Below are 24,750 nucleotides of genomic sequence, written 5' to 3' on the forward strand. Positions count from 1 at the left end.
GTTGCCCATTCACTTCCACATCAAACAGAAAGTCCTTACCGTCAACTTTAAGGCACTCAGTCTCCTTGTCCTCCACGGTGATTTCCCCATTACATCCCAGCCTACACATTTGGCTTCTGTATTGCCAACCCGCTCACTGTAGATCTCATCTATCCCATCACCAATCACCTGCCCCTGTCCTCCCCGTGGCCTGGAACTCCCTTGCCCTTCTGGTACAACAGGCCACGCTCTCTCCACCTTCAAAGCCGTATTAAAATGAAATCTCCAAGAAGCATTCCCCGACGAAGCCCTCAATTCCCCTACTCCCTCTCCCTTCTGTGTATTTGGCGTTCTACCCTGTAATCCCTGGATATTCACCCCTTCTTCAGACCCACGGCACTTATGTACATCACTGTAATTTATTTTAATCCCCTTCTCCCCCTCTAGCATGTAAGCTCATTTTTTAACGGTATTTGTTTGGCACTTAATATGTGTCACGCGCTGTTCTAAGTTAATAATGAAGGTATTTGTTAAGCATTTACTATGTGCCAAACACTGTTCTATGTTAAGTGCTGGGGTAGTACAAGTCAATTAGGTGGGACACAGTTCCTGTCCTGGTTGGGGCTCGCAGTCTAACTAGGAGGGAGAACAGGTATCAAATCCACATATTGCATTTGAGGAAACTGAAACACGGAGAATTTAAGTGATTTTCCCAAGGTTACACAGCAAACAGTTGACGAAGCCCGAGTTAGAACCCAGAACCCAGGCGTGTGCCCTTTCCACTAGACCAGACTGCGTCGTGTCGTGGGCAGGGAAGATGTCTACCAACTCTTTTGTATTGTTGTTCCCCAAGTGCTCTGCACACAGTAAACACTCAATAAACACCATCGATTGATTGGTTGCAAGTGACAGGTCAGACAGAGGTGCCGAGGGGATCTTATTATTGGGGTGTGTCTCCCATAAAGAATAAAGTCAGAACCCTGATTCTGAGGATTCAGGATTGAAACCTTGGGCAGGGCAACTGATTCTAATGCTAGAGGCTTAGATGGCCCTTTTTATAATTAGATGGAAAGATTATTCTTCATTAATATTAGCAGGCTAGTGTTATTCCAGAGGTGTATGGCTGCCACCCACATGGCTCTTTTCAAAGCTCACAGGGCTACTTGGCAGTTTTCACTACCGTTTTGATAGGTTCTGTGGTCATTTGGCATCATCCTCTCAAAGTTGGCCAGAGTCAGAATTTTTTTGGAATCGCATCTGAACATTATTTCTCATTAGTATAAGATGAACCGGGTGTGAACCTTAGCAGTGTGGCCTAGTGGAAAGAGCCCAGGCCCACCTCTGCCACTTCACTTCTCTGGGCTTGAGTTCTCCTCTGCAAAATGGAAATCGAGTGCAAGCCCCATGTGAGACATGTACTGTGTCCCACCAGGTTAGCTTGTATCTTCCCCAACACTTAGTACAAAGCCACTTAATGAGTCCCATAAAAAAAAATCTTGTGATCTGGATGTTTTTCCCGTGTGTCTGCCGATCTTGGTTTAAAGCCACGCTGTTATTCTAGGAGGACATGGAAACAGATGTTGTTCAGTAGCTGGTCTGGGAGGATAGTGAATCAGTCAATCAATGGTATTTATTGAGGGCTTATTATGTGCAGAACACTGGACGAGGTCCTTGGGAAAGTACAGAAACACAGAGTTGGTAGACGTAATGCCAATCAATAAGGAATCTACAATCTAGACTACAGTCTGACGGTGGTGAGGTAATTATAACAGTAAATAATAGTGGTATTTGTTATGTGCCAAGATTGGGATAGACACAGTTCAGTCAGATGGGTGTGAGCCCCAACAAGGAGGGAGGACAGATATTTAATCCCCAGTCTACAGATGAGAAAACTGAGACATAAAGAAGTGAAGTGATTTGGCTAAAGTCATACACTGGGCAAGAGGCAGAGCCAGGATTGGAACCCAAGTCCTTTGCTCTTTCCACTAGGTCATGCTGTCTTGTCTACAGTAGTTTCTGCATTCAGCTCCTTCCCCTTTCTTCTTGCAGGTGAAGATAATAGTAACATCCTCGAAGTCTCTACTGATAATCCTAATTGGGGTATTTATTAAGTATTTACTGTATGCCAGACACTACGGACACTAGGATAGATACAAGACAATCAGGTTCCACATGCGACTCAGAGTCTGTTAGAGGGAGGTATTGATTCCCATTTTGCCAATGAGGGAATTGAGGCACGGAGAGGTTAAGTGACTTGCCCAAGATTACACAGCAGGTATGTGGCAAAACTGGAAGTAGAGCCCAATCAATCATATTTACTGAGCACTCACTGCATGCAGAGCTGTCTCCTAAGCACACGGGAGAGTCCAATATAACAGAGTGGCCAGAGGCGTTCCCTGCGCACTCTGATTTCTGGACTCATTCTCTTTCCAGTAGGCTGAGCTCCTTCTCGAGTCCTGTAGCTTTTCCTCTTTGTCCCATATACCTAGGTAGAGCCTGTGCCGTTTCCCCTGTATGAAATTCTTGCTGATACCCGGGCAGATCATGGAGGTTTGCTCTTCTTCGTGGCTCTCCCTGCAGAGGTGACTGCATGAGGGTTGCCGAGAGAGTCCCATTTTCCAACACGAGCCTTGGTGGGGGGAATTGCGTGAAGCAGGAAAGTATTGTAGTGTTGTGGTCATCTCTTTGGACTCTTTCCATGTCTGGGATGAGGGTGGAGCCGAGAGTCTCAATTCCAGTCGGAAGCGCCGCACAATCTAGAGAGGGAAAAAATCCCTCCACCCTTACAAACGTTCCACGGACCCTTTCCTGGATGATTCAAAAGGAAGAAAAAGAAGCAAAAGTTCTCTGAAGGTGGTGAATACTCACTAAAGGGGTCTGCTGGCCTTCATCCCTCCTACCTCCCGTAATGTAGTACAGTTACTACATGGGGTGTTTGTTAAGTGCAAACTTTGGGCCAGGCACCCTCCTAAGCACTGGATAGTCAATGAGGTAAAGTACATCCCTGTTCTACATGGGGCTCCCATTTTAGGATTGCTCTGGAACTAAGAGAATTGGCGTGTCAGGCATTCAGTTGGATTTACTGGGCACTGTACTAAGTGCTTGGGAGAGTAAAATCTAAAAATATTACAGACTCATTCCCTGCCCACAGCGAGCTAACATTCTACTGGGAGAGTCGGACGTTAATATAAATAAATGCATGACAGAAACTCCATTCCATTGGCTTTAAAGCACTTGATCACCTTGTCCTCTCCTACTTTACCTCACTGCTCTCCTCCTGCGATCCAGCCCACACTGGATTTACTTAATTTACGTCACTTCCCTAATTGCAGCATACTCGGCGTATCCCCAGCTTCTTGCCCACGTCCTGCCTTTAGCCTGAAACGCCCTCCCTTTCCGTATCCGACAGATAGTTACTCTCCCTGCCTTCAAAGCCTCATCGGAAGCACGTCTCCTCCAAGAGGTCTTCCCCCTGAATCCCCATTTCCTCTTTTCCCGTTCCCCTCTCTGTCACCCTGACCTTCTCCCTTCATCTGTCACCACCGTTATCTCCCCTCCCCAGCCCCACAGCACTTAGTAGTAATAATTTTTTAACCACTTACTATGTGCCAGACACTGTACTGAGTACTGGGGTGGATCCGAGCAATTGGATCGGTCACAGTCCCTGTCCCATGTGTGGGGCTCCCAGTTATAATCCCCACTTTACAGATGAGGTAACTGAGGCACAGAGCAGAGAAGTGACTTGCCTAAGGGTGTACATCCCCTTGATTCTATTTATCTTGATGTTGTCTTGTTTTTGTTTTGTTCTACTTTGCTTTGCTGTCTGTCTCCCCCATTTAGACTGTGAGCCCGTCACTGGGCAGGGATTGTCTCTATCTGTTGCCGAATTGTCTGTTCCAAGCACTTAGTACAGTGCTCTGCACATAGTAAGTGCTCAATAAATACTATTGAATAAATGAATGTCACACAGGAGACAAGTGACAGAGCCAGGGTTATAACACAGGTCCTTCTGCCTCCTCGGCCCACTCCCTCTGCACCATAAACTCATTGTGGGCAGGAAATGAGTTTGTCAGAAGCAGCGTGGCTCAGTGGAAAGAGCCCGGGTTTGGGAGTCAGAGGTCATGGGTTCTAATCCCAGGTCCACCACTTGTCAGAAGTGTGACTTTGGGCAAGTCATTTAACTTCTCTGTGTCTCCATTACCTCATCTGTAAAATGGGGACTAAGACTCTGAGCCCCACATGGGGTAATCTGATCACCTTGTATCCCTCCCAGCGCTAGTAAGCACTCAACAATGCCATTATCATCATTACTATTATACTCTCCCCAGCGCTTAGTACAGTGCTCTGCACACAGTAAGTGCTCAATAGATACGGATGACTGACCGACTCTTTCCACTAGGCCATGGTGCTTCATCCCAAGAAAAGTGTAATTTACTTATTATATTAATGTCTCTCCCCCCCATACTGTAAACTCTGTGGCCTCTGTTGTTGTTTTGTAGTCTCCCAAACATTTAGTACAATGCTTTGTGCGTGGAAAGCACTCGATATATACGATTGATTGCCCTGGGCTTGACTTCTCTGCTGCTCTGGAGTCCCGTATTTCCTGCTGCCTCTAGGGCATCTCTACATGGATGTCCTGCCATCACCTCCAACTTAATGTATTCAGAACAGAACTCCTCATCTTTCCACCCAAACCCTGGCCTCCGTCTGTCTTTTTCATCTCCATGGACACGACCGCCATTGTCTTGGTCTCACAAGCCCATGACCTTGGCCTTGTCCTCAATTCCTCTCTCTCATTCAACCCACTCATTCAGTGTCACCGAATCCTGTTGGTTGTACTTTACAACACTGTTAAAATCTCTCTTTTCCTCACCATTCGAACTGCTTCCCTCTGGATCCAAGCATTTTTCATCTCCTGCCTTGACTCCTTGCTGACCTCCCTGCTTCATCTCCCTTTCCCCTTTTCAGTCCTTACGTCACTCCACTGTCCTGGTCATTTTTCTGAGAAAGCATTCCTCAAAAATCTTCAAATCTTCAATCCATCTCTCCATCAAATAGAAACTCCTTACCAGTGACTTTCGAGCACTCCATCTGCTCTCTCCCTCTTCCCTTACCTCACTGCTCTCCTACTATAACCCAACTTGCACGTTTCAGTCCTCTAACACCAACCTACCCTCTGTAACTCGGTCTCCTCTATCTGGCCTCTGGCACGTTGCCCAAGTTGTCTGTTGGGCTTCGAACTCCCTCCCCCTCTGTACCCTTCAGACCACCACTTTCCCCACCTTCAAAACCCTTTGAAAATTACAACTCCAAAAGGCTCTCCTTTTTTTGTTTTAATATGGTATTTGTTAAGCACTTACTATGCGTTAGTGTTCTAAGCACGGGGGTACGTACATGTTAATTAGGTTGGACAAAATCCCTGTCCCACATGGGGCTCCCAGTCTAATTAAGAGGGAGGAAAGTTATTCTCATTTTACAGTCAAGGAAACCGAAGCACAGAGAAGGAAAGGGACTTGCCCAAGGTCACACAGCAAGCTATTGGCAGAGCTGGGATTAGAACCCGGGTCCTTTGGACTCCTGGGCCTGTACTCTTTCCACTAGGCCACACTGCTTCCCTGCCTAAACTCTTACTTCCCTTATCTGCTCATCTCTCTGTCACCTTCTCAAATGGCCGTGTACCCTATAGGCACTTTGATCCCCTCTGTCTCCGGCCCCGCAGCATTCTTGTCTGTAACCTTATGCTCTGCTATCTCCCCTATCTATAATTTATATGCGCCTCCCCGCCTAGTCTGAAAGCTCCATACGGGCGAGGATCGCGTCACCCACCTGCTACCACTGCCAATTCAGCTCTTTTCCAGTCCTGTGGGATGCGCCCTTCCAGATGTCACGTAGGCGACCAAGGCCAGACAGAGAAGGGGTTGAGAAGAGATGAACTAATCATAGTCGTAATACTAATCTAGCTGTGGTATTTATTAAATGTTTACTGTGGGCAGAGCACATAAGCACTGGGTGAGGATTAAATCCTCAGGATTTATCAGGATTTATAGGGTGATCCCTGTAAGCTCTTTGGAACTTACAGACAGAGAATAGCCAAGGGAAAAGGATTTGCGGGGAGAAGATCTCCCAGCCCCTTTCCCAACTCCCAGTCTTCTACCCACCACTGCCACCTTCCCCCATCCTCTCATCCTCCCCTCCAACTTAAGTCCCTGCACACCCCCCTCCATTTCTGTGAGATTTGCCACGTTGGGACTGTGGAAGAAGAAGTGGACAGTTCAGGAGAGCACTTATGATAGAGAAAGCAGCAGGAAGGGGCTTGGGGTGTGGGACCGGGAAAGGAAGAGAACAGTGAATCTTGAGAGAGGGGAAAGAGCACGTTTGGTCTAGGGGCGGGACAAGCTTTTCACTGCACTACAGGAAAGGGCATCGAAGATTCTACTCTGGAGATTTCTAGGGCAGCAAAATTTTGTCTTCTCATGGCAAAATCACCCTGCAAAATCCCCGTATGTCTTGCCCTTTTCATAAAGGTTTCCTGTCCCAGCTGGGAGAATTGTTTCTTGTGGCTGCAGTGTCTACTCTGGAACCTGTCTCCAAGTTTTTGAGTTTGTGTACAGATCAGTCGGTATTTATTGAGCACTTACTGTGTGCAGAGCACTTTACTAAGCTCTTGAGAGAGTACATTGTGACAAGAGTTGGTAGATACATTCTCTACTCACAGTGGGTCTAGAGGGGGGGACAGGCATTAATATAAATAAATAATTTGCAGGTATGTATATAAGAGCTGTGGGGCTGAGGGAGAGGTGAATAAAAGGTGCAGATCTAATCGTATTATTATAAAGTGCAAGGGTGATGCAGAAGCAAGTGGGAGAAGAGGAAATGAAGGTTTAGTCTGGTAGGACCTCTTGGAGATGCGATATTATGAAGGCTTTGAAGGGTTCTGAGTCCCTTCCTTTGCTCCTCTAACCTGTAGACCCACCACTTTGCACATAGAGGAATCAGTTCTGAGCTCCAGGAAACGGCTCTGCGAGGATCCCAAACCACAATGTACAACTTCATTTCCCCACTTGTAGGGTTTTCCATGGTCAAGCCTGTTGTGATCTGCCGCCTGGAGGAAGGGAAAGACCCGTGGGGCCAGGATCTGCCAGAAACTGAGGACCGAGAGACCCTGGGAGATCCCCACACAGGTAAGCGACCGTGAAGGAAGAAGAATCTGGAGTGGGACGTTCAGGCCTAATTGGGTAATTGCCGGCTCCGAATATCAGATGGAGGCTGCTCACCATCCACGGCCATGGGAATCCCATCCCACGTGTTTGTTGGAAGGGACTGTGTTTAAGTCAGAGTTGACCCGACCAATCCCTAGGGAGAGAGGAGAAGGTTAGTTCATCATAGACGTTAAGTCTGTCATTACTGCTGTTCATGTGGATTCTCCTTTCCGTTTTCAGCGTGGCAGCAATTCATGAGCCAGGACAGCACTGAGAAGGGAAATGACTTTGGTCGAGGGATACCAGAAGTTCCCGTTTTCACTACTGTGGCTAGTTACAGCCTTTTGGTTTGTTGAAGGCGCGCAAGATTCCACCTTTTCCCCCAAGCGGTGATCTGTTCACAACAGTGAATTTCAAAATCATAGTCAAGAATGCAGAAAACCTGCTAATTCCCCTCTTAGGTTCCATTTTCAGCCAGCACCCAGCATCCCTTTGTCAGCATTTCCGCTCCCCCAGGCCTCCCTCCTAACAAGGATGTGGACAGACTCTGGAAAACTGAGTCCTCCAGAAATCATCAGGCTCATTCATTCATTCAATAGTATTTATTGAGTGCTTACTCTGTGCAAAGCACTGTACTAAGTGCTTGGAATGTACAATTCAGCAACAGATAGAGACAATCCCTGCCCAATGATGAGCTCACGGTCTAAACGGGGGAGACGGCGGACAAAAACAAGACAACATAATCATGATAAAGAGAATCAAGGGGATGTACACCTCACTAACAAAATAAATAGGGTAATAAAAATATATACAAATGAGCACAGTGCTGAGGGGAGGGGAAGGGAGAGGGGGAGGAGCAGAAGGAAAGGGGGCTTAGCTGAGGGGAGATGAAGGGAAGGGGGAGGGAATAGAGGGAAAAGGGGAAGCTCAGTCTGGGAAGGCCTCTCAGAGGAGATCTCTCAGTAGGGCTTTGAAGAGGGGAAGAGAGTTTGGTGGAGATGGGGGAGGGCATTCCAGGAGAGCGGTAGGACATGGGCCAGAGGTTGACGGCAGGATAGGTGTGAATGGGGGACGGTGAGGAGCAGAGGAGCAGAGCATGCGGGGTGGGCAGTAGAAAGAGAGAAGGGAGGTGAGGTAGGAGGGGGCAGGTGATGGAGAGCTTTGAAGCCAAGAGTGAGGGGTTTTTGTTTCGTGCGGAGGTTGATAGGCAGCCACTGGAGGGGAGTGACAGGCCCAGAGCGTTTCTGCAGGAAGATGATCCGGGCAGCGGAATGAAGAATAGACTGGAGTGGGGAGAGACAGGAGGAAGGGAGATCAGAGAGACGGCTGACACAGTAATCCAGCTGGGATATAATGAGAGCTTGTACCAGTATGATAGCTATTTGGATGGAGAGGAAAGGATGGATCTTGGCAATAGTGGTGAGACTGGCAGGTGTTGGTGACGGATTGGATGTGTGGGGTGAATGAGAGAGCCGAGTCAAGGATGACACCGAGATTGCGGGCTTGAGTGACAGGAAGGAGGGTTGTACCGTCCACAGTGACTGGGAAGTCAGGAAGAGGACAAGGTTTGGGAGGGAAGATATGGAGCTTAGTTTTGGACATGTTGAGTTTTAGGTGGCGGGCAGACATCCAGGTGGAGACGTCCTGGAGGCAGGAGGAGATATGAGCCTGAAGGGAGGGGAAGAGAACGGGGAGGAGATGTAGATTTGTGTGTCATCTGCATAGAGATGAGAGTTGAAGCCGTGGGAGCGAATGAGTTCACCAAGGGAGTGGGTGTAGATGGAGAACAGAAGAGGGCCAAGAACTGACCCTTCAGGAACCCCTACAGTTAGAAGATGGGAGGGGGAGGAGGACCCCGCAAAGGAGACAGAATGAACGGCCAGAAAGATGAGGAGAACCAGGAGAGGACGGAGTCGATGAAGCCAAGGTGAGATAAGGGTTGGAAGAGAAGGGAATGGTCGACACTGTCAAAGGCAGCTGAGAGGTCGAGGATGATTAGGATAGAGTAGGAGCCATTGGATTTGGCAAGAAGGAGGTCATGGGTGACCTTTGAGAGAGTAGTCTCGGTAGAGTGGAGGGGACGGAAGCCAGATTGGTGGGGGTCCAGGAGAGAGTTGGAGTTGAGTAATTCAAGGCAGCGAGTGTAGACGACTAGGAGTTTGGAAAGGAAGGGTAGGAGGGAGATAGGGCGATAACTGGAAGGGGAAGTGGGGTCGAGAGAGGGTTTTTGTAGGATGGGGGTGACATGGGCATGTTTGAAGGCAGAGGGGAAGAAGCCATTGGAGAGTGAGTGGTTAAAGATAGAAGTTAAGGAGGGGAGGAGGGTGAATGGGGTCCGAAGGACAGGTGGAGGGGGTGGCACTTGCGAGGAGGGAGGAGATCTCTGAGGATACTGAAGAGAAGGATGGGAAAGTAGGGGAGAGGGTTGGGAGGCGGGGGGAGGCGGACGGGGGAGGGGTGACTTTGGGTCTGAGCTCCCTAATTGTGTTAATTTTCGTGATGAAGTAGGTGGCCAGATTGTTGGGGTTGACGAATGGGGGAGGGGGAGGAACAGGGGGCCTGGTTCTAATTGGTTCGAATGCCGGCTCGGCCACTTGTCTGCTGTGTGACCTTGGGCGAGTCACTTAACTTCTCTGTGCCTCACTTCTCATCTGTAAAATGGGGATTAGGACTGGGAGCCCTAAGTGGGCCAACCTGATTACCCTGGATCTACCTCAGTGTTCAGAATGGTGCTTGGCGTATAGTAAGCGCTTAACAAATACCACTACTTTTAGTATAATAATAAGAATGAGAAGAGAAATAGTTTTGCTGGGCAGAGGAGAGGGCAGAGTTAAGGCAAGAAAGGACCAAACTGAAGTGGACAAGATTTCCGGCCAGTGGTGTTCAACGGCTCAAGCATAAGAGCGAAGGAGGCAGGCAGTGCAGGTGATGCAGGGCTGTGGGTTAGTGGTGCAAGAGCGACAAAGGGAAGGGGAGAGAGTGAGTTGAGTATAGAGGGTGGTGTTGAGAGCATCTGGTCATCAAAAGTGGGTATGGAAGCTAGGAGGGGTGTGATGTGCTGAGAGGGATGGATGGTGACACGAGAGCGGAGGTCTGTGTGAGGGAATAGTACAGATTTATGGGGAGGAGTAGGGGAGAGGAGGCAAGCGAGAAGCTTGTGGTCAGAGAGAGGGATTTCAGAGTTGGTGAGGGGTGGAGATTGTGCAGCGGATTAGAACACAGGTCCTCTGAATCCCAGACCTGACTCTTTCCATTAGGCTGCACTGCTTGATATTATTCTTTGGCCTTCGAGAACTCCAAGGAGCAAAATGACCATTAAACGATATTTACATTGGTCTGTGGTGAGGGTAGCTACGCCCAACCACTCCTGCCTTGCAAATGCCCTTCAGGTGCTTAATACAATGTTCTGCATGCTGGAGACCCTTGAAAACTATTGGATTAATTGATGGATTGTTTTAAAATCCATCCTCAGAATTAGCACAGACCCCAGACATCATCACCATTTGGATTCTTAGTCACTAAACAAGGGAAATCTAGGTCCTAAAATTCACCTCCCCCAGGGTGCCCACCCAGGCCCAAATCAGACACTTCTCTCCCCAGCCATCCTTGTGGTATGATGTGGTATTTATTAAATGCTTACTAGATACCAAGCACAGTAGTAAGTGCCGAGGGAGATAATTCAGGTTGGACAAGGCACCTGATCCACTAGGGGTTCACAAGCAAAGTAGAAGAGACTAGGATTTAATCCCCATTTTGCAGAGGAGGTAACCGAGGCACCCAGAAGGGAAGCAGACAAGTGGAGAGCCAAGATCGAAACCCAGGTCCTCCGACTCCTAGGCCTGGGCTCTCCACTCGGTCATGCCGCTTCCCTTAGAAACTCTTGTAGAGAAGCAGTGTGGCTCAGTGGAAGGGGCATGGGCTTGGTCATGGGTTCTAATTCCCACTCTGCCACTTGTCAGCTATGTGACTTAGGGCAAGTCACTTGACTTCTCTGTGCCTCAATTAATAATAATGGTAATGGTGGTATTTGTTAAGCGCTTACTATGTGCAAAGCACTGTTCTAAGCGCTGGGGGGATACAGGGTGATCAGATTGTCCCACGTGGGGCTCACAGTTTTAATCCCCGTTTTACAGATGAGGTCACTGAGGCCCAGAGTATTCATTCATTCAATAGTATTTATTGAGCGCTTACTATGTGCAGAGCACTGTACTAAGCGCTTGGCATGAACAAGTCGGCAACAGATAGAGACAGTCCCTGCCATTTGACGGGCTTACAGTCTAATCGGGGGAGACGGACAGACAAGAACAATGGCAATAAACAGAGTCAAGGGGAAGAACATCTCGTAAAAACAATGGCAACTAAATAGAATCAAGGCGATGTACAATTCATTAACAAAATAAATAGGGTAACGAAAATATATACAATTGAGCGGACGAGTACAGTGCTGTGGGGATGGGAAGGGAGAGGTGGAGGAGCAGAGGGAAAAGGGGGAAAATGAGGCTTTAGCTGCGGAGAGGTAAAGGGGGGATGGCAGAGGGAGTAGAGGGGGAAGAGGAGCTCAGTCTGGGAACTCCTCTTGGAGGAGGTGATTTTTAAGTAGGGTTTTGAAGAGGGAAAGAGAATCAGTTTGGCGGAGGTGAGGAGGGAGGGCGTTCCAGGACCGCTGGAGGACGTGACCCAGGGGTCGACGGCGGGATAGGCGAGACCGAGGGACGGTGAGGAGGTGGGCGGCAGAGGAGCGGAGCGTGCGGGGTGGGTGGTAGAAAGAGAGAAGGGAGGAGAGGTAGGAAGGGGCAAGGTAATGGAGAGCCTTGAAGCCTAGAGTGAGGAGTTTTTGTTTGGAGCGGAGGTCGATAGGCAACCACTGGAGTTGTTTAAGAAGGGGAGTGACATGCCCAGATCGTTTCTGCAGGAAGATGAGCCGGGCAGCGGTGTGAAGAATAGACCGGAGCGGGGCGAGAGAGGAGGAAGGGAGTAGTTAAGTGACTGGCCCTCAGTCACACAGCTTACAAGTGGCAGAGCCAGGAGTCGAATCCATGACCTCTGACTCCGAAGCCCAGGCTCTTTCCACTGAGCCCGCTGCTTCCCTGTTACCTCATCTGTAAAATGGGAATTAAGACTGGGAGCCCCATGTGGGACAACCTGATTACCTTGTATTCCCCCCCAGTGTTTAGAACAGTGCTTGGCACATAGTAAGCGCTTAACAAATGCCATTATTAATTTAATAGAAGCAGCGTGGCTTAGTGAAAAGAGCCTGGGCTTGGGAGTCAGAGGTCATGGGCTCTAATCCTGGCTCCGCCACTTGCCTGCTGTGTGACCTTGGGCGAGTCACTTAACTTCTGTGTGCCTCAGTTCTCTAATCTGTAAAATGGGGATAAAGACTGTGAGCCCCTTGTAGGACAACTTGATGACTTGTATCTACCCTGACACTTAGAACAGTGCTTGGCGCATAGTAAGCGCTTAACAAATACCACCATTATTATTATCTATTAGATCTGTAACTCCAGAGGGTTTCTGTGTGACGACTACCATTCTCCCTCATCAAGAAAGCTATCCTAGAGAGTCTGGGGTGGCCCTGGGAAGGGAAATCTCAAGGAATATTCTACAAATGGAAAAAGACACTTCTTTTCTAGGACATCACAAATCCCCAGATATATTAGTTTGCTCAGAACATGCCTTTTCATACTCAATGGTATTTATGGAGCGCTTACTCTGTGCAGAACACTGTACTAAGCACTTGGGAGAGTACAACACAACAGCGTTGGCAGATGTGTTCCCTGCGCACCAAAAATTTACAGTCTAGAGAGAAAACAGTCAACCCAGGACTCAAGTAGAGGACCACACTACGCAAGGTTTTATAGATACCTAGTGGGGCAGCCTCAGTGTTTGCTGATTACTTTTTATGCTCCCTCTTTGACCCACCAAGGCACCCAGGGGACCGTGAAAGGGCATCTGGTCGCCTCTCGATTGTTCAGCCCTTGACGGTAGCGTGGCCACTGATGTAGGAAGCCATACAGACGACCAAGTGGAAGCCGCAGGGAGTGTCCTTCACTACGAGAACTATTAGATCTTTAATCTCCCCCAGTTTAAGTCCTTATCGTTGGCTTTAAAGCACTCTATCGGCTTCTCCCTCCCTCTGCGCCCTCCCCCCCGACCGCCCATACACCTCTTCCCTCACTGATTTCCTGCTTCAACCCAATCCTCCCAACTTTGCTCATCTAATGCCAGCCGACTCACTGTACCCCATTCTCATCTGTTTTGCCCCTCACCTCTTGCCCATGTTCTCCCTCTGGCCTGGAACTTCCTCCTCTACCCTATACCCCAGACCCCTAGTTTCGCTACTTTTAAAGCCTTATTAAAATCACATCTCCTCCAAGAGGCCGTCTCCGGTTAAACCCACTCTTCCCCTATTCCCTCTCCTCTTGTTTTTCTTTTTAATGGCATTTGTTCTTTTGTAATCACTTACTATATGCCAGGTACTGTACTAAACGCTGAGTAGATACAAGATAGGTTGAACATAGTCCATTTCCCTCATAGGACTCGGTCTCAATCCCCATTTTAGAGATGAGGTAATTTAGGCACAGAGAAGTTACATGACTTGCCCAAGGTCACACAGCAGAGAGGTAGCAGAGCTGGGATTAGAACCCAGGTCATCTGATTTCCGGGCCTGGGCTCTTTCCAGTAGGCCACACTGCTTTTCTTCTGTGTTCCCTCTGCACTTGAAGCACTTAGTATTCACTCCATCGTCAGCCGCTCAGCACTGATCTAGGTAGCTGTAATTTATATTAACATCCGTCTCCCCCTCCAGATTGTAAACTCGTCATGGGCAGGGACCACGTCAGGGTTCAGAGAGGAGTTGGAGCCAGAGGGTCTTCCGAAGAATGCTTGCCCCTTTCATCTTACCTCGCCGATTTCCTGCTATAACCCAGCTTATTCACTTCACTTCTCTAACACCAACATACTTGTTGTACCTCAACCTCATCTTGCCACCAAGTCCTCGCCCATGTCCAGCCTCTTACCTGGAACTCCCTTCCTCTTCATAGCCAACAGATGATCACTCTCCTTACTCGCAGGACCTTTTTAAAATTACATTTCCTCCAAAAGACCTTCCATTCATGCATTTGGTCATTTATTGGCACTTACTATGTGCAGAGCACTGTACCAAGTGTTTGGGAGAGTAAAATACAGCAATTAACAGTCACAATCCCCACCCACAGTCCAGGGGGTGGGGGAGGCAGACATTGATATAAACAAATAAAATGACACATATGTACATAAGTGCCATGGAACTGGGAGTGGGGAGGAGCAAAGGGAGCAGCAAGTCAGGGTCATGCAGAAGGGAGTGGGAGGTGAGGAAAAGTGGAGCTTAATCTGGGAAGGCCTCTTGGAGGAGATGTGCCTTCAATACGGCTTTGTAAAAGGGGAGAGAGTAATGGTCTCTAGGATTGAGGAGGGAGGGTGCTCCAGGCCAGAGGCAGGATGTGGTTAGGCGTCAGCGGTGAGACAGGCGAGATGGAGGCACAGTGAGAAGGTTAGCATTAGAGAAGTGAAGTGTGTGGACTGGGTTGTAGGAGAGAAACGAGGTTTGGGCCCAGAGGGGCAAGGAGGTGGAGTGCTTTAAAGCCAATGGTAAGGAGTTTTTGTTTGATGCAGAGATGGATGGGCAACCACTGGAGTTTTTGGAGGAGCCGGGTGACGTCGTGAATTGAACATTTTTGTAGAAAAACAACCTGGGCAACAGAGTGAAGTATGGACTGGAGTGGAGAGAGATGGGAGACTGGGGGGTCAGCAAGGAGGCCGATACAGTAATCTAGGTGGGAGAGGATGAATACTTGTATTAACGTGATAGCAGTTTGGATGGAGAGGAAAGGGTGGATTTTTAGCTATGTTGTGAAGGTGGCACCAACAGGATTTAGTGATGGATTGAATATGTGGGTTGAATGAGAGGAGTCAAGGATAAAACCAAGGTTCTGGGTTTGTGAAACAGGAAGGATGGTGGTGCTGTCTAGAGTGATGGGAAAGTCAGGAGAGGGCAGGGTTTGGGTGGGAAGATGAGGAGCTCTGATTTGGCATGTGAAGTTTGAGGTGATGGGAGGACATCCACGTAAGGATTTCTTGAACGTAGGAGGAGATGTGAAACTGCAGAGAGGGAGAGATCAGGGTTGGGGATGTAGATTTGGGTGTCATCCGCATAGAGGTTGAAGCCATGGGAGCAAATGACTTCTCCAAGGGAGTGGGTGTAGATGACGACTAGAAAGGGACTCAGAACTGAACCTTGAGGGACCCCGCATGGTTAGGGGGTGGGAAGCAGAGGAAGAGCCCACAAAGGAAACTGAGAATGAATAGCCAGAGTGAGAAGAAGAGAACCGGAAGAGGACAGAGTCAGTGGAACCAAGGTTGGATAATGTTTCCAGGAGAAGGGGATGGTCTCCAGTGTCAAAGGCAGCTGATAGGTCGAGGAGGATTAGTATGGAGTAGAGGCCATACTATGATTTGGCAAAAAGGAGATCATTCCCCAACTAAGCCTTCATTTCTTGTACTTTCTCTCCCTCTCTTGCCCTTAGATGTGTACCCTTTATTCACCCCACCCTCAGCGCCATAGCGCTTGGGTAAATCTTGGTAATTTATTTTTAATGTCTCCCTCCCCCTCTGGACCGTAAATTCCCTTTGGACGGGGATGTTTACCATCTCTGTTGTATCATACACGCCAAAGTCCTTGGCACAGTGCTCTGCACCAAGTTAGTGCTCAGTAAATATGATTGATTGGGGAAGCAGCATGGAGTAGTGGATAGAGCATGGGCCTGGGAGTTGGAAGGTCATGGGTTCTAATGCCACTTGTCTGCTGTGGGACCTTGGACAAGCCATTTCATTTCTCGGTGTCTAAGTTCGGTACCTCCTCTGTAAAATGGGGATTGAGACCCCACGTTGGACAGGGACTATGTCCAACTCGATTTGCTTATATCCACTTCAGCACTTAGTTCAGGGCCTATCATATAGTAAGTGCTTAACAAGTACCATTTTTATTATTGACTGAAGAAGTTTCATATCAGGTCTGAAGAGAGTTCAGAGGGGATGTCCTAAAATTCCTCTTGAAGGCTTCTTCTGAGACCCCCAAGGCATGAGTCCCATGCAGGGAGCCCTGTGGGAGTTTCCCATGATGATCTTTTTGTGTCATCCAGGAAGTAAGATTCCCTTTGTCAGCCTGCAAGGCCAGGCCATTAATAATAATAATAATAATAATAATAATGGTGGTATTTCTTAAGCACTTACTATGTGCCAAGCACTGTTCTAAGTGCTGGGGTAGATAAAGGGTAATCAGGTTGTCCCACCAGAAGTATATATACATATATATATATATATATATATATATATATATAGCACTAACTCCACAGAGCACTCTACTAAATGCCTTGGAGGCTACAATAGCATTAGCAGACATGATCCATCCCCTCAAGGAGCTTACAATCTTAGCAGGTTAAACAAAATTACACAAAAATTAATTACACGTAGGAGTAAGCAGTAGAGTGTAAAAATATGTGCCCGGTGTAAATAGGGAACGTGGAAATATTTTAGTGTCAGTTGTGGGGGAAATAGATTGGGGCAATGAGATTAATCAGGGATGAACTGAAACCTTGAGGGCTGGGATTGTTTCTACTACTACGGTGGTTTAGGAATGCCGGGCACAGAGTAAGGGCTCAATAAATACAAGTTATTGATTGATTGAAGGGATGTGATTTCAGAAGAGTCCTGAAGATGCAGGGGGAGCAGTGATCTGGATGAGAAGCGGGAGAGTTCCAGGCAGAAGGGAGGGAAGAGAGGGTGTGGGCAAGAGGTTGGCACCATGAGAGGTAAGGACAAGGCACAGTAAGTAGGTTGGCTTGAGAAGAACAGAGAGTTCAAGCTGAGGCATAGTGGGACAACAGCTAAAATACACAGCAGGATATTGAATGCCTAAATGCCTGATGGAGTGCATAAAGCCACTGATCAGGAGTTTCTGCTTTATGGGAAGAATGGGCAACCGTTGGAAGTTTTAAAAGAATTAGGGAGAAGTGCAGAAGACTGTGTTAGAGCAACGATCCGGGTGGCAGTAATATGGACTATTGCTGAACGAAATTGACATACGGCATTCAAATCAGAATGTAAATGTAACTCTCCAAGCAAAGAAGGGAAGATTCAAAGCGTGGGTGCTTACAGTGACCTGCCAATCACAAAGTATTTCACATCTGATCATGTGGCTAGAGTTGGCTAGTAAGCGTCTAGCCCGTGTCATTTACATCTGGTCTTTGTAGTTTATCAACCTACTTCCCAAAGAAAGAGAATATTCCAAATTTTCAAGTCACATATCCTTTTGGATTATTTTGATCAATCAGATGTGACAGGCTCTCTTCTTCACTTCCCCTGATTGTATAAGATTGTTGTGGATTTTCTTAATCAAACACAAAGCTTTTATCTATATCTGGAAGTAGGTGCAGTCACGTTTGAGGTGCCAGTCTAATATTTCACAAGTGTTAGCCACTCCTCCAGGCCTACAATGCCAGGAGGCACCTCAGGGTGAGGGGAGAGCCTGTAAACTCAGTCTGAGCCGGGAATGTGTCTACCAATTCTGTTGTTTTGTACTCTCCCAAGCACCATTGATTGAGAGTGGACAGAGAACTTAGCAGACCAAATACTCATGTGTACATATCTGTATTACTATCATATGTCTAAGTCAGAGGGAGAAGAGGCACTGAATCCCATTTTACAGATGAGGAAACTGGGACACTGAGAGGTTAAGTGACTTTCCAAGGTCACTGGGTAGGCAGTTGGCAGAGCTGGGTGTCCACTGGCACCCAAGCCTGTGCTCTTTCCACTAGGCCACACTTCTCCTCTATATGCTGTTGCTTCCTATTGCATATAATTTATTTGATTAGATTGTAAACTCATCCAAAGCAAGGATCGTGTCTACTAATTTTTTGTCCACTCCCCAGAGTACAGGGCTCTGCATTATGTATTCAGTAAGTCCTTTTGATTAGAGTCAAGGAGGTCTGAGAGGAGGCTGATGCAGTAGTCAAGAATCAAGGTGTGAGATGACAAATGCTTGAGCCGGCAGTTTGGATGGGAGAGGAAGGGGTGGATTCTGGAGACGTGGGTATATTTGCAAATAGTGAAAGTGGAGAAGAAAATAAGGATCTAGGAGGAAAGGGGTACAAGTATATTAAGATTTAAAAAGCTGAATAAATAATTGAATGTGCAAGTATATATACATGTGTGTATGTGAGGTCCAAGGAGTTCAATAAAATGCATAAGTGCTGAAGTTTTGGGGGTATTTTTGTATCATATTTTCTTCATGCAGCTCCAGCATAATGGGCCTTACAATGATTCGCTACCCCTGCCCCTTCTACTCCCACTGCTCCTCACAACCCAGCAGCTGGATGGTTCACAGTGTTGATCTATAGGGGAAAAATAGGAAGCAACAAAGACAGACTGGATAGAGGGAAGGCAGGAGTGAGGTTGGGGAAGGAAGGAACCAGGAGGAGGAGAAAGAGGGATTGGCATAGCATGACAGGAAAGAGGGCAAGTAGGCAACTTCTGAGTAGGCCGTGCCAGTGACGTTCGCTCTTCTGACCTGTTGCTGATACACCTAATGATGAAATGTGTGTTTAGCTGAATAGGTCAATGTGGAGCTCTCAGTTCCTATACTATGCTCCACACTCACCACAAGTGTTCTTGGTTGTGGTATCATGTTTGATTGTCGCATCTGATCCTGCTTCTCTTTGCCTCCCAATCCTTTCTGGAGGATTGCCAGTTTTGCCTTCCACTTTTCAACCCAGTATGATATTGTCTGAGACTTTGCTTTTCTCCATCCTGAACACATTTCCTCTGCCCCTATATTTTAAGTTGCCCAATTTCTGTTCACCACGTAGTAACTTTTTAGCCTACTGCCATCCCTTCCCCTTCTCATCCCGCTCCTTCAAAGCCATATTAAAAGCACATCTCCTCCAAGCGGCCTTTCCCTAAGCGCTTATATCGCCTTCTCCCACTCCCTTCCCTGTCACCTTTGCACCATTTTCACCCTTTATTTATCCAGCCTCAGCCCCACAGCACTTACGCCCATATCCGTAATTGATTTCTATTTCTATTTATCTCCCTCTCTAGACTGTAAACTGCCTTGTGGGTGGGGAACATGTGCTTCATGGGTAGTTTTGCCCCACATAAAGGAGTCAGAGCTACTGTGTAATGTTTGTATCTGCTATTTATTCTAGATTGCAAGACCAAACCTGAGACAGAGTCAGTTCCACCACAACAAGAAGTAAGTGAAGAAGCAGATTTCAAAAGGGCATCACTGGAAAGATGCCAACAGAACGTTTTTGTCAGTGCTGTGGATAGAAAAGCATCTGTACGTAAGGGTAGGTTACAGAAGCAAAGCGAGAACTCTACTAGAAGAAGGCCAAGGAAATGCCCTGCTCAAGAAAGAGATTATAGAAACATCAAAGTCCACAAGAAAATCTCCTCGAAAAAAATGTCTGCTGACTGTGAGAGAAACATCAAACTGAGTTCTTGCCTTATTGGACACCAGAGAATTTGTAGTGGAGAGCGGCCCTACAAATGTAGTGACTGTGGAAAAGGATTCGCTGTCTCCTCATCCCTAATTAAACATCAGAGAATTCACACTGGAGAGAATCCGTACATTTGTAATGAATGTGGAGAAGCCTTCAGTGTCTGTTCATCCTTAATTAAACATCAGAGAATTCATACTGAAGAGAATCTGTATATTTGTAATGAATGTGGGAAAACCTTCAGTCTCTACTCTTCCCTAATTAAACATCAGAGAATTCACAGTGGAGAGAATCCATACAAATGTAATGAGTGTGGGAAAGCCTTTAATCAACACTCCAATCTTACTCGTCATCAGAGAATTCATTCTGGAGAGAAACCTTTCAGATGTGATGAATGTGGGAAAGATTTCAATCAGCACTCACACCTTATTCGTCATCAGAAAATTCATACTGGAGTGAAATCCTACAAGTGTAATGAATGCGGGAAAGCCTTAATTCACCAACCACAGCGTACTTCTCATCAGAGAATTCTTACTGGAGGGAAACCCTACAAATGTAATGAGTGTAGGAAAGATTTCAGTCAACAACCAGCCCTTATTACATATCAGAGAATCAGAATTAGAGAGGAGACCCTACAAATGTAATGAAGGCGGGAAGTAGTTTAGTCAGTATTCAGTTCATTTTGAACACCATAAAGTGAGTGGCAGGGGAACTGAGAAATGAATCTAGGAAGGAGGGGTGCAAAATCAGGGGTTTAAGTACCAGTGAGTGAAATCCATTTTGCTCAGATTCAAATTAAATATTTGACCCCTTTTCTGTCTTATGTAAAGCTGTATCTGCCCAAACACTTCTGAGAGCTTCCTCCTTCTCACCATCCTCCTCCAGCTTTCCTCCCCACCTCTCCTCTATCTCAACCTCCCTTGGATTATTTCCTCATCTGCAAAATAGGAATTCAATACCTGTTGTCCCTCAGACTGTGAGCAGCTTGTAGGATCAGGAGTTGTATCCAACCTTATTAATTTTTATTTACCCCAGTGTTTAGAACAGTGCTTGAGACATAGTGAGAACTTACAGCCACAATAATAATAATTTGGCCTTTCTTGCTTCCACTCCCCTCTAAATCCCTTCCTGTACTTGTATTTATCCCGCCCCCTCCCCCAGCTCCAATACACTAGTTCCTGTCACTGACCCTGCAGACTCACCATGGAACCTGACCCCTTCACAGCTCTGGGGATTGGATTGGGAGGAGAGCTGATAGCTGATAGGGAAGAGAGCCTTGCACCTTCTCTTCTGACAAACCCCCCCTTTTTACCTAGAAGAGGATGTACAGGGGGACAGGGGAAATAGGATGAAAAGCCTTGGGAGAAGGGCCAGAAAACATTTGGGAAAGGGGTACCTGGTCTAGGAAGGACATAATGGAGCTAATTCCCTGGAAAATCGGCTGAAATGGACTGGAGAGCCCAACCTCAATCACACTGAGAGGAAGTGGTTTTGGCTGGGCCAACTCAGAACCTTCAGCTCAGGGAGGCTATCACTCTTCTGATACAGATAAACCTCACGTGTTTTTGTTAGGGTCTTCCTGATCCATATTGGCTCTCCACCAGCTACTTTTTCACCTTCCCGCCTCTGTATTTCCTGCTCCGTTTCCTGGAATGGAATTGTAATGGGACCGCAAGGCTAGGTCCTGGGTCTTTGAAGAGTGAGGATGTGGATGGCTCTCCTGGAGTTCATGGAAGCAGAGGATCCCCCTTTCTTAAGGGGCTTACACTGATGGAACAGAGTCCTGAGGATAGCCTAAATAGGCCAAGACATATTAAGGGTTGAAATAAATGTGAATGAGACCAGATAGGTGCAAAGAATCCGTAGGAATCTTTTGTGGGCCAAGTAGAAGAAACCCATCGAGGAAGTCCACAACTTGGACTTACGTACTTGAATGTGTTGGACTATTTTTATTGTATGAAAAGGAATGGCCCAGATGTGCTCATACATTCAGAAAAAGACTGTTGCCTAAGGAAGACTGTACTGTGCGACAGAATGGGTTGCCTGAAATTTGGCCTAGACCTCATCAATATCAGTAGCCTCCCCTTTTGTGTCCTCTCTCCGGAGATGGTTAGCAGATGCAGTAGAGATAGGGAAGCAGTTGTCAGTAGTAGGCATGTAAGACTCATTCTTTCAATTGTGAATTCTTTCATATGGTTATTTTGAATAAAGCTTGCATTTGCTCCTATTATCTGGATATATGAGTTGTCTTATGTAGCATTCGAGTAGTCCAAGATATGGAATAGTCAGAAGGATTTCTGGATATCTTATAGGGAGTGTGGGAAAGAAACTGAGAAGGGGTTTATGCCCGGATGATATGCATGGTATGAGAAATAGAAGGTATAATGCTAATGTTCTGTCTTTAACTTGATCTCATCTATCTCCCTCACCGCCGACCCCTCTCCCACATCCTGACTCTGACCTGGAATATCCTCCCTCCTTAAGTCTGACAATTATTCTCCCCCTGCTTCAAAGCCTTATTGAAGGCACATCTCCTCCAAGAGGCCTTCCCTGACTAAGCCTCCCTTTCCTCCCACTCCCTTCTGCCTCACCCTGTCCTCTCCCCTTGTTCATCCCCTGTCCCAGCCATACAGCACTTATATACATATTTGTAATTCATTTATTTATATTAATGTCTGTCTCCCCCTCTAGACTGTAAGCTCTTGGGCAGGGAATGTGTCTCTTTATTGTTGTATTGTACTCTCCCAAATGCTTAGTTCAGTGCTCAATAAATGCAATTGAATGAATGAACGAATGAATGAACACAGATTGGATTTGGAGTTAGCTCTTTCTGACCAATTTGGAAAAGTGGAGAGACAATAGGAAGAACTGGAGTAGTTTAGGAATGAGCACTGTGCTCTCCAAGAAAAAGTACTTAAGTTGCAGGAATTATTAGCTGCATCACAAGTATTAAGTATTATTGCTACCACTCCTGGTTAGGGGTAGCGATAAGAAGACAAACACTCCAGCTTGCTGTAAATCAGGCACCTTTAATCCCACTCCTTTCTGGGAGGGCTCAGCATACGACCGCCACTCCAGGCACAGACCGAACCACGGACAGAGTGGTCTGCGAATGAGCAGTCTACATACTGAACACGGGCTGCTTACACAGGTGGGGTTTTAATGCATTCTTTCCTTTGCATAAACCCACCCCTGGCTGAAACAGGCATCACCCCTTGGCCCTCCCAAAAATGCTCCCATGGGAGCGAACCCTCACTAGGCCCTGTGCTATTAGGTTCCAGGTCCTCTCACTGGCGGACAAGCACAAATTGGCATCCCTTGTTCTCCAGCTTGCTATGGAAGCTGCTGCCAGTCCCTGGCTCATATCTTCCCTCAGGGGAGACTCCCTCCACTTCCATAGACAACTGTCCACTGGTCTGCCCACCTTCAAAACCTTCCTAAAATTACATCTCCTCTAAAAGGCCTTCCCTTATTGAGCCCTCATTTTCCCTCTTCACCCTCCCCTCTGGGTCGCCCTTATACTTGGCCATGTACCCGTGGCTCAGTGGAAAGACCCTGGGCTTCGGAGTCAGAGGTCATGGGTTCGATTCCTGGCTCTGCCACTTGTCAGCTGTGTGACTGTGGGCAAGTCACAACTTCTCTTTGCCTCAGTTACCTCATCTGTAAAATGGGGATTAACTGTGAGCCTCACGTGAGACAACCTGATTACCATGTATCTACCCCAGCGCTTAGAACAGTGCTCTGCCCATAGTAAGTGCTTAACAAATACCAACATTATTATTATTAAAGGGAGGTGAGTGGGGTCGTTTCATGTCTTTCCAGTCTGCAGTCCCTTTCACTCTCCCAGCTCTCAGGGAACCTTGGAAAAGTGAACTTTTGCCTGGAATCCTATGACAGATCCATGTTGGAAGTAGGAGATTCTCTTTTCCAGAACATTCCCATTCTCCTGTCACTGAATAATCAGGAATGGACTAAACACAGAAGGTGGGGGATCACAGCACATGGCTATTCACCAGCAGGGGAGAATATTCCTTCATGTTCAGAATGACACTCAGCATGACTGTTTGTTGCCCATAAAAGAGAACACAGAAGGTCACCAAAACAATGACTTTCTTGCCTGCCCTTAGCTCAGGAATAGCCTTGGAAGAGTGGATGGGTCTATGAAGGTGCTGGACTCTCCTGTGGTGTCTGTAGAGGATGCATACCATGTAGCCAATTTCTGCATTCATAAGTCCCACAAAGAAAAGATCTCGGAGAAAGAACACAACTGCCATGACTAGGATGATTTCTGCACTGGCAGGGACTACTGAGCAACTGAGCAATATTTAGACTCGAACAGTAGAAGCGTTCCTGGGCCTGACACACCTATTGTTGAGTTAACATCGATTAACAGGTTGAGGATCCAGAACAGGAAACAGGAGGGGAAGATACCTTTGGCTAATTTGGCTTTGATTCTTGCCCAGGGGGAGTTTCCAGGACTGATGGTGATGGCTTGGAAGGTGCTCAGGAGGCAGGTGGTGCAGATGGAAATACTCCGGGATACTTGATAAAGGTAAATGACGGTTTGACACCCAACATCATAGAGGAAACTTCTCAACCCCCAAATGGATAGGCCATCTGGGATTCAACTGGTGAGAAGCATTATAGTATTCACCAGGGCCAGGTGTCCGAGGATCAAGTCAGAGGAGCTGAGCTTGTGGTTAGCCAAGGCCAGGCAGGGGTAAAAGAGGAGGACAAACACATTCCCAGAGACCCCAGTGACCGTCTGAACAAGTCAATGTCACTGCCATCATTCTCTTGAATTCACTGTTCTAACTAGAAAAAAAGCCCTGTGGAGTGACCTGATGAGAAACAGAGAAAGAGGGAGAAAAAAGAAAGAATTACCCATATATCTATACTGCAGAAACCTTTAAGCAGGTCAAATAAAAAGAATCAACACTTCACATACCCTTTTTCTTAATGGTTTGGTTATTACCACTATCCATTAAAACCTAATTACCAAGGAAGTTCTGCTAGACATTATTTTGGGTCTCAGC

General features: G+C 47.0%; 1 protein-coding gene and 1 pseudogene across 1 annotated transcript in view; one reads left to right on the forward strand and one right to left on the reverse strand.

Moving 5' to 3' along the window:
* LOC100681832 (zinc finger protein 514-like) overlaps nt 1-20,675 on the forward strand; it is a 49,134-nt gene extending 28,459 nt beyond the window's left edge. Inside the window, 3 exon segments of the mRNA XM_029070703.2 lie at nt 7,047-7,160; nt 19,421-20,340; nt 20,342-20,675. Of these exon segments, the coding sequence (XP_028926536.1) occupies nt 7,047-7,160; nt 19,421-20,340; nt 20,342-20,374 (1,067 nt within the window). The 3' untranslated portion in view covers nt 20,375-20,675.
* Nucleotides 23,603-24,457, reverse strand: ORNANAV1R-PS3204 (vomeronasal 1 receptor ornAnaV1R-ps3204 pseudogene; annotated as a pseudogene).

This window comes from Ornithorhynchus anatinus, chromosome 8 (assembly GCF_004115215.2).
Source record: "Ornithorhynchus anatinus isolate Pmale09 chromosome 8, mOrnAna1.pri.v4, whole genome shotgun sequence".
Classification (NCBI taxonomy): Eukaryota; Metazoa; Chordata; class Mammalia; order Monotremata; family Ornithorhynchidae; genus Ornithorhynchus; species Ornithorhynchus anatinus.